The 10,376-nt window shown below is 41.0% G+C and overlaps 1 protein-coding gene across 1 annotated transcript in view; it reads left to right on the top strand.

The window, feature by feature from the left end:
- The window catches only part of VWA8 (von Willebrand factor A domain containing 8), a 616,504-nt gene that overhangs the window by 116,359 nt on the left and 489,769 nt on the right, over positions 1-10,376 (top strand). The window contains exon 7 of the mRNA XM_069758217.1: positions 8,652-8,816. Within this exon, the coding sequence (XP_069614318.1) occupies positions 8,652-8,816 (165 nt within the window). The remainder of the gene's footprint in view (positions 1-8,651; positions 8,817-10,376) is intronic.

Here is a 10,376-nt window from a genome sequence, read left to right as displayed (position 1 = left end):
CCCCATAGACTTTCATTGGCGATTTTTTTTTTTGCGCAATACGCTAACAAATGCAGCATGCTGCGATTTTCTACGGCCGTAGAAGACCGTATAATATGGATCCGTTAAATACGGCTGATAGGAGGTGGGCCATAGAGAATCATTGGGCCGTGTGTTATGCGTATTTTACGGATGTATTTTCTGCGCTCATACGTCTGTAAAACTCGCCAGTGTGACGCCGGCCTTACAGTGGTAGTAAAGGGTACTTATTCATCAGCACTGCTTTTTAACAGAGCTGAGAAATAAGGATATAGAATCCGCCAGCATCGGAAAATTGGGGGTAGCTGAGATCCTGGAGAACATGATCGGGGCTGGTTTTTACAGTACCCTGTCATGTGATTGCACTTATTCATCTGAATTACAGCTATCACAAAAAAGTCCTATTCAAAACTCATTTCTCTCTCCTCTGATACGATCTAACATATCAGAGAAGAGAGAAACGGAGTCCTCCGAGCTCACCCCTTTAGTACCTCGCCATCTCCCGGACCTTCCTGCCCTGTCCCCTGCTCTTTGCATCATCTTCTTGTAAAAATATGACGGGCGCATGCCCACTATGATCAGCCGGCCTGTACCTGGCAACAATAGGGAATTTTTCCTATTTGTTTCTTTTGATCACTGTGATAAACCCTATCACAGTGATCAAAATGAAAAAAATAGTAAATCAAATCCCCCTTTGTCACCCCCTTAGATAAAAATTATTAAACATATATATTTTTTTATTTTTTCCATTCTTTGTGGTTGGGGTTAGGGTTGGAGTTAGAATTGGGGAGTTTTCAAAAGTAAAAAAAAAAAAAAAATGACGATATGATAGCTAGTGTTGAGTGCAAGTGCTTGCTACTCGAGTTTGCATCTGGTGCTCTGGTATGCACTGAGTATCGCTTATCCCTGAATTTTTTTAGGGGGTGTCTAACAGCTGCGAAAAATGCGGGGCAGGGACTCGAGCATGTCACTAGAGCACCCACGATATTTGGTGCATACTCGAGCACCTTATGCAAACTGGAGTAGCGAGCACTTGTGCTCATCACTAATGACGACATATTCAACATGATAACCCAATGTTATCAAATTCTGTCATACCTGTGGATTCAAAATTCTTAATTTACCCCTGGATAAAATTCTTGAAGGGTATGGTTTCCAAAATGGTGTCACTTGTGGGGGGGTTTCCACTGTTTAGGTACATCAGGCAGTCTCCAAATGCGGCATGTTGTCCTCTCTCAATTACAGCCAATTTTGCATTCAGAAAGTCCTTCCCTTCCGAGCCCTGCCATGCGCCCAAACAGTGGATTTCTCCCACATATGGGGTATCGACGTAGTCAGTAGAAACTGCACAACACATTTTTTTTGGTCCATTTTCTCTTGTTACCCTTGTGAAAAAAAAAGGTTGGGTCTAAAGTAAATTTTTTAAATGTTCATTTATTCCTTCCACATTCCTTCCTTTCTCATGAAGCAATTTAAGGGTTAATACTCTTTTTGGATATTGTTTTTAGCACCTTGAGGGCTGCAGTTTTAAGAATGGTGTCACTTTTGGGTATTTTCTATCATGTAGGCCCTCAAAGTCACCTCAAATGTGTTGTGGTCACTAAAAAAAAGTTCAGTAAATTTTGTTGAAAAAATGAGAAATCACTGGTCAATTTTTAACTCTTAGCTTCCTAACAAAAAAATGTTTCCAAAATTGTGCTGATATAAAGTAGATGTGTGGGAAATGTAATAATTTTATGTGACTTAACTCTGGTTTAAGGGCATAAAGATTAACCCCTTTACCCCTGAAGGTGGTTTGCATGTTAATGACCGGGCCAATTTTTACAATTCTGACCACTGTCCCTTTATGAGGTAATAACTCTTAAACGCTTCAATGGATTCTGGTGATTGTGAGACTCTTTTCTTGTGACATATTGTATTTAATGATGGTGGTCAAATTTATTTGATATGACTTGCGTTTATTTGAGAAAAAAACGGAAATTTGGCAAAAATGTTGAATATTTTACAAGTTTGAATTTTCATGCCCTTAAATCAGAGATTGTCACAAAAAATACTTATTAACATTTCCAGCATGTCTACTTTTAATCGGCACAATTTTGGAACCAACATTTTTTTTGTTAGGGACTTATAAGGGTTAAAAGTTGAACAGCGATTTCTCATTTTTACAACACCATTTTTTTTAGGGCCACCTCACATTTGAAGTCACTTTGAGGAGCCTATATTACAGAAAATACCCAAAAGTGACACCATTCTAAAACTGCACCCCTCAAGGTGCTCAAAACCACATTCAAGAAGCTTATTTACCCTTCAGGTGCGTCACAGGAATTTTTGTAATATTTTTAAAAAATGAACATTTACCGTAACTTTATTTCATAAGAAATTTACTTAAGATCCAATTTTTTTTATTTTCCCAAGGGTAACAGGAGAAATTGAACCCCAGACGTTATTGTGCAATTTGTCTTGAGTATGCTATCCCCCATATGTGGGGGTAAACTATTGTTAAAGCGCATGGCAGAGCTCGGAAGGGAAGGAGCGCTTTTTGACTTTATCAATGCAAAATTGGCTGGAATTGAGATTGGACGCCATATCTCGTTTGGAGAACCCCTGATGTGCCTGAACAGTGGAAACTCCCACAAGTGACTCCATTTTGGAAACTAGACCCCCCCCAAGGGTCTTATCTTGATATGTGGTGAGCACGTTGAACCCCCCTGTGCTTCACAGAAATTTATAGCATTGAGCCGTGAAAATAATAAAATCAAATTTTCCTAAAAAAAAAATGTTATTTTAGCCCCAAATTTTGCATTTTCATAAGGGTAACCATACAATTTGTTGTGCAATTTCTCTTGAGTACACCAATACCCCATATGTTAGAGAATACTTCTTTTGAGGCACAGTACAAAGCTCAGAATGCCAGAACAACAGAAACCCCCTATATGTGAACTCATTTTACAAACTACACTCTCCAATGAATTCTTTTAGGGGTGCAGTGACCATATTGACACCACGTGTGCCTCACAGAATTGTATATACCAATGAGCGGTGAAGAAAAAATAAATTACATTTTTACCACTAAAATGTTTTATCCCCAAGTTTTTAATTTTTCTGAGGGCTAATAGGAATTATTTTTGGCAACAAACTGAGGTCCATTTTTGCTTGAGTGCGCCAATACCCTACATGTAATCAGGAAATATTTTTCAGGTGCAAAGCTCAGACGGCAAGGAGTCCTAGATTTTACTGTTATGGTTTGCAGGTGCCATGACTCACTGGGAGAGTCCATGAGGTGCCAGAACAGCACCCCATTTTATGAACTACACCTCTTAACGATTTAATCTAGGGGTGCAGTGATCATAATGACACCATGGGTGTGTCACAGAATTTTATACCATTGGGCAGTGAAAACAAAATAACTACATTTTTACAATCAAAATTTTGTTTTAGCCAAAGATTTTACATTTTCACACAAAATGTGGGTAAAAATGGCACCAAAATGTGTCCCACAATTTATACTCAACGTGGCAATACCCCGTATGTGGCTGTACAGTACTACTTAGCCATACGGAAAGACTCAGGAGGAAAGGAACTTTCTATTTGACTCCTGGAGTGCAGATTTTCCTAGCTCACCGAATCTCTACGCAGTTTAGCCCGGCTGGAAACGCAGCCTCAGTGACCAGAGGTAACCTCCATGACGTCACCGCCGGTCACTGATGCTGCACTTACAGCAGCTCATTCACCAGTGGTTTTCAGTCTGGACGGTTGCATCTTGGCACCTTTCAGGTTGAAAACTATTTCTCCCCAGACATGGATTACGGCGTGAGACAGAACGACTGACAGGTGAGGAATATGGTTGTTTTTTATTTTTGTTTTATTACAGGAGAACGAGGGCTTCAGTGGAATAGGCGATAGGTGAGTATAACTGTGTTTGTTATTTTTAAATGAAAGAGTGTGTTTTGTTGTATTTCAAATAAAACACTTTTTATTCTGGCTGTGTGTTTATTTACAATATAACTTTAGGATTAGAAATGGCTAGGTGTTTTATAAACGCTTCTCCATTAGTAATCTGTGGGCTTGATGTCACCTGACAGTACAAACATGACGCCAACCCTACAAATATGAACCCCATTTGCCACCGCTAAAAGGCAAGTGGAAAAAGCTGGGCAAAGCGCCAGAATTGGCGCATCTAATATATGTGCCTTTTCTGGGCATCTGCAGGCTGCAATTTTTAGGCTGGGGACCAATTTCCATGGCCCCTTACCAGCCTGAGAATACAAGCCCCCGCTGTGCGCTTTAGCAAGGCTGGTTGTCAGAAATGGAGAGGTTCTCCATCCGTTTTTATTTTATTATTTATTTAAATAATTTAAAAAAGCGTGGGGACCCCACTATTCTTGATAACCAACCTTGCTGAAGCTGACAGTTGAGGGTTGCAGCCCCCGGCTGTAAATTTTGCCTGGTTGGTTATAGAAAATACAGGGGAACCCACTCCATTTTTTTCCATTTACTTATTTATAGCGCAGGCTTCGGCTGATGAACACCCCCATCAGCCACTCCTGCTGTCACTGTTATTAGCAGCAGCAGGGGTAGGCTGATGGGAGTAATAGTGACATCAGCCGTCGCCTGCTGTCTCTTTTATCACTTATACAGGTGCATTTCACAAAATTAGAATATCAAAAAGTTAATTTATTTCATTTCTTCAATACAAAAAGTGAAGCTCATATATAGAGTTATTACAAACAGAATGATCTATTTCAAGTGTTTATTTCTGTTAATGTGGATGATTAAGGCTTACAGCCATTGAAAACTCAAGTCATTATCTCCGTAAATTACAATACTTTACAACATCAGCTTGAAAAAAATGATTTTAAAATCCAAAATGTTGGCCTACTGAAATATATGCTCAGTAAAAGCACTCAATACTTGGTCGGGGCTCCTTTAACATCAATTACTGCATCAGTGCAGCGTGGCATGGAGGCGATCAGCCTGTGTCACTGCTGAGGTGTTATGGAAGCCCATGTTACTTTGATAGCAGCCTTTAGCATGTCTGCATTGATGGGTCTGGTATCTCATCTTCCTTTTGACAATACACCATAGATTCTCTATGGGGTTAAGGTCAGACGAGTTTGCTGGCCAATCAATCACAGAGATACTGTTGTTTTTAAACCAGGAATTGGTACTTTTGGCAGTGTGGACAATTGCCAAGTCCTGCTGGAGAATGAAATTGCCATCTCCAAAAAACTTGTCTGCAGAGGGAAGCATGAAGGGCTCTAACATTTCCTGGTAAAAGGGTGCGCTGACTAAAGTTTTGATAAAACACAGTGCACCTATACCAGCAGATGACATGGCTCCCGAAACTATCATTGATTGTGCATACTTCACACTAGACCTTGGAAATCAAGGCCCCAGACTCAGGAAGAAGAGTGGAGAGACAGGAAATCCAAGCTGCTTGAGGTCTAGTGTGAAGTTTCCTCAATCAGTGATGGTTTGGGGAGCCATGTCATCTGCTGGTATAGGTACACTGTGTTTTATCAAGACCAAAGTCAGTGCAGGCGTCTACCAGGCAAGTTTAGAGCACTTCATGCTTCCCTCTGCCGACAAGCTTTTTTTTCTCATTAATGTACACTCTGCACCCCATTTTGATTGCAAAAAACAGAAATTTAGTAATTTTAGCAAATTTATTAAAAAAGAAAAACTAAAATATCACATGGTCAGAAGTTTTCAGAGCTTTTGCTCAGTATTGACTAGAAGCTCCCTTTTGTGCCAGTCGTTCTGTTCTTGCAGCTGAAAAACACCCTCATAGCATGATGCTTCCACCACCATGTTTCACTGTTGGGATTGTATTGGGCAGGTGATGAGCAGTGCCTGGTTTTCTCCACACATACTGCTTAGAATTATCACTAAAAAGGTCTATCATCGTCTCATGAGACCAGACAATCTTATTTCTCATAGTCTGGAAGTCCTTCAAGTATTTTTTAGCAAACACTATGCGGGCTTTCATATGTTTTGCACTGAGGAGAGGCTTCCGTCGGGCCACTCTGCCATAAAGGCCCGACTGGTGAAGGGCTGCAGTGATAGTTGACTTTGTGGAACTTTCTCCCATCTCCATACTGCATCTCTGGAGCTTAGCCACAGTAATCTTGTGGTTCTTCTTTACCTCTCTCACCAAGGCTCTTCTCCCACGATTGCCCAGTTTGACTGGACGGCCAGGTCTAAGAAGACTTCTGGTGGTCACAAACTTTTCCATTTAAGGGTTATGGAGGACACTTAGGATCTTAGGAACCTTGAGTACTGCAAAAATTCTTTTGTAACCCTGGCCAGATCTGTGCCTTGCCACAATTCTGTCTCTGAGCTTTTTGGCCAGTTCCTTTGACCTCATGATTCTCATTTGGTCTGACATGCACTGTGAGCTGTGAAGTCTTATATAGACCGGTGTGTGCCTTTCCAAATCAAGTCCTATCAGTTTAATTAAACACATCTGGACTCCAATGAAGGAGTAGAACCATCTCAAGGAGGATCACAAGGAAATGGACAGCATATGACTTAAGGTACCGTCACACTGAACGATATCGCTAGCGATCTGTGACGTTGCAGCGTCCTGGCTAGCGATATCGTTCAGTTTGACACGCAGCAGCGATCAGGATCCTGCTGTGATGTCGTTAGTCGCTGCAGAAAGTCCAGAACTTTATTTCGTCGCTGGACCTCCTGCTGACATCGCTGAATCGGCGTGTGTGACGCCGATTCAGCGATGTCTTCACTGGTAACCAGGGTAAACATCGGGTTACTAAGCGCAGGGCCGCTCTTAGTAACCCGATGTTTACCCTGGTTACCTGCGTAAAAGTTAAAAAAAAACAAACACTACATACTTACCTTCCGCTGTCTGTCCCCGGCGCTGTGCTTCTCTGCACTGGCTGTGAGCGCCGGCCAGTCGGAAAGCACAGCGGTGACATCACCGCTCTGCTTTCCGGCCGCTGTGCTCAGTCAGTGCAGGAAAGCACAGCGCCGGGGACAGACAGCGGAAGGTAAGTATGTAGTGTTTGTTTTTTTTACTTTTACGATGGTAACCAGGGTAAACATCGGGTTACTAAGCGCAGCCCTGCGCTTAGTAACCCGATGTTTACCCTGGTTACCGGCATCATTGGTCGCTGGAGAGCTGTCTGTGTGACAGCTCTCCAGCGACCAAACAGCGACGCTGCAGCGATCGACATCGTTGTCGGTATCGCTGCAGCGTCGCTGAGTGTGAAGGTACCTTTAAATATGAGTGTCTGAGTAAAGGGTCTGAATACTTATGACCATGTGATATTTCAGTTTTTATTTTTTACTAAATTTTCAAAAATTTCTACATCTGTTTTTTTTTCATTTAAGATGAGTGTACATCAATGTGAAAATAATGAACTTTTTGGAATTTACCAAATGGCTGCAATGAAACGAAGAGTGAAAAATTTAAACTGGTCTGAATACTTTCCGTACCCACTGTATAGGAGATGTCCAGCCTGCTACAGATAACCATCTACCCAAGCTTTGAAGCTCGGACTCACAAGGCCAAGGTGTAAGGAATTGGAGTCCCTGTAATGTATAGATGTCCAGCCTGCCACAAAGAACCATCTACCCAGGCTCTGAAGCTTGGGCTCACAAAGCCGAGGTGTCGGGAGTGACTATCTCTGTAGTCCCAGTGATACCCACCTTGGTTCTTAGTGTCTGTTGGCTTTCATACCTCTAATAAGAGTACATAGATGTTATGGGCCTTTTTGTAGGGTAATCATGTGAATGACAGACTTGATCTAATGTCATTTATAATTTGTTACAGTCATTAATATTAAAGGGTTATTCCACTGCCTCTGTTTATCAGTGGGAAGTAAGCAGCGTCATTGCAGTTACCGCAACAAATATCTGCCTAGACTGGTTGTGTTTGGTCCGATTCAAAGGGTCAGCCGATATTGTGCCCCTCTACTATTGGTTTTACTAATAAAGATTTACATTATTTGTTGATTGTACATCGGGAAGTATTTGCAGAGGTATCATTACTGGTGCTGCTAATGTGTAAGTGAATGGCGCTAGAGTAACCCTTTAAGCACTTGTTAAATACAGGAAAGAAAACTTAATTTTACATATTTCTTAAAAGAAAATAGAGCTATTAAAACATTAAGTGGCTTCATCATGGATTGAGCAAACCTAAAAATGTACATAAAAGCAGGGTGTAAAATGAAAAGCACAGATTCTCTGAGTGCCGAATATTCACCTACAGTATTAATATTCTGCTAATATAAATGTCAGGATCAGAAACGTAATGTCGAAGAATAGCAGAATTACTTTGAGAGACTGCCAGGGTGGATTTCCTTTTTTTTATTTTTATTTTTTTTTTATAAAAAGTCTGTTGTACCATGACACTGGCTCAAAGTCCTGCTGAAGGTGCCTATAACTGTAATCCTTGAACATTTTGGTACTTTACATAAAAAGTTGCCACTTTTATATGTTTTTGGTATTAGTCTCATGCCTTTAAAGTGTACAAAATAGCAGACCTCTTCCAAAGAAAGGTGGAGGCTGTTTTCTACAAGTGTGAAGTTGCCAGTGCCATCATGGTCCTCCATTATAGTATGTAGAATGTATAACCGAAGTTAACCAAGTGTATTCTTTTCTGTTCCCAGGAACACAGTAAGGAGGAACTGGACACATGGAAGATTGTGCGTGTCAGCGAAGATTTCCGAGTGATTGCCTTGGGTTTGCCAGTTCCAAAATATTCTGGCAATCCACTCGATCCACCACTGCGCTCCAGATTTCAAGCCAGAGATATTTATTATCTGCCATTTAAGGTAAAACGTTGTGCTAATTGTTTGGCCGCTCTAAACAAGCATTTCTGAATATGGTGTGATTCAGAAACTTGTAATGAAATCGTTGCAGATGTGAATGAGAGTGAAAAGATGTCATGTTGTAGCTAGTTTTCAACTTTTATCTTGTTCAGTCCATTGTCAGAAATGCTGCTTTCTTTTTTTTCTAAACTGTAATTTGTATTAAGATTTTTCAAAAATATAGAAAAGCTTGATGAGTACCAGCACAGGATTGACAAACCATCAATGAAAAGTCTACAAAATCAATTAGACATCAGTCTGGAAAAAATGGGAAAGCAAACCATTTTATAAGAACAATAAAATAACTAAAAAAGCAAAGCTTAGAAACTCGCTACAAATAACCAACATGTTCAATCAATAATTCCCACAATTAGTTAGAATAAATGATACAAGACACTAGATAAGGGGTGACATATAAAGGACGGGGAATACCAGTACAAGGAGAATAGATACATAATCGTTGCGTCTTTATAAAAAAATGGTACAGTATAGGTTATATGTTGCTCAAAATAGTTTAGAAGTCCCATGGCTGCTTTATTGCTTGAAACAACTCCAGTGAGTTATTCACCGGTATAATCCACAACTTTTACTTTTCAGTCCACTTATTTTAAGCAAACCAAGATGAGATGACCAGAAAGGAATCTGCCTTAGAGGAGCAACCCAGCAGTATATTAAGTGTCAGGAAACAGGAGGTCCCCCTAATCCCTATTACACAGCAGTACTGATTGGGGTTCCAATGCCGCCTAGAGGTCCAAGCAAAATAAATGTCACAGATTGGACTGGCTTTAATTTGGACAATGCGACCCTGAACAAAAGCGTAAAAGCTGTATAGTCCTTTAGGGAGAAGGGTCATTTTGACTGCTGAAATGTATACTATTAGTTAAGATTTCCATTCATTGAGGAGTGAGTGCAATTCACAAAAGAGGTGCGAAATTACTGACATAACGTCATATGTCTTTCTATTTCTATTGAAAGTTATGACAAAGGTCTGTTATAGTAGTAGGAATTTTTACTGGCAACTCTGTAGGAATATCTGCTGTGGATGCAATCGTCGTCCTCCGGTTTCCATACTGCTCCACCGGTCTGTCCACTCTGGCTACAGCTATCGCGGACTTGGATGGTGCGACTCCACATGATGGTTCCTTTTGTGTGGAAGTGGTGAACGATGTGGGATCATGTGACGCCGTGCTTGCCACTTTTTTTAGTCGTCCGAGAGACTTAAGATGCTATCTCCTGGTTGCCAGGCAACGCAGGACGCTGCCTTGCCAGGTGTCAGCTAATGGTGGGAATATATGCACTCTGCTGAACAGGTGAGCAGGGAGAGCCTCCATGGACATGGCTGGGAGGAATGCATCACCTGATTGTCATCTTTAGATTTGGGCTGGCTATTTAAGACCTGCTAATAATCCAGTTCAGTGCTGTTTATTTAGTTCCCTAGTGGTATGGTGAGTGCTTCCTGGTGGTACCTGACTTTACATCGTTCGTTTCGCCATACGCCAGCTATCCTACTACAGTAGTCTGGGA

This window comes from Ranitomeya imitator, chromosome 3, assembly GCF_032444005.1.
Source record: "Ranitomeya imitator isolate aRanImi1 chromosome 3, aRanImi1.pri, whole genome shotgun sequence".
Classification (NCBI taxonomy): Eukaryota; Metazoa; Chordata; class Amphibia; order Anura; family Dendrobatidae; genus Ranitomeya; species Ranitomeya imitator.
Note: the sequence above shows the minus strand (reverse complement) of the source record. Positions and strands in the feature narration are given on the sequence as shown.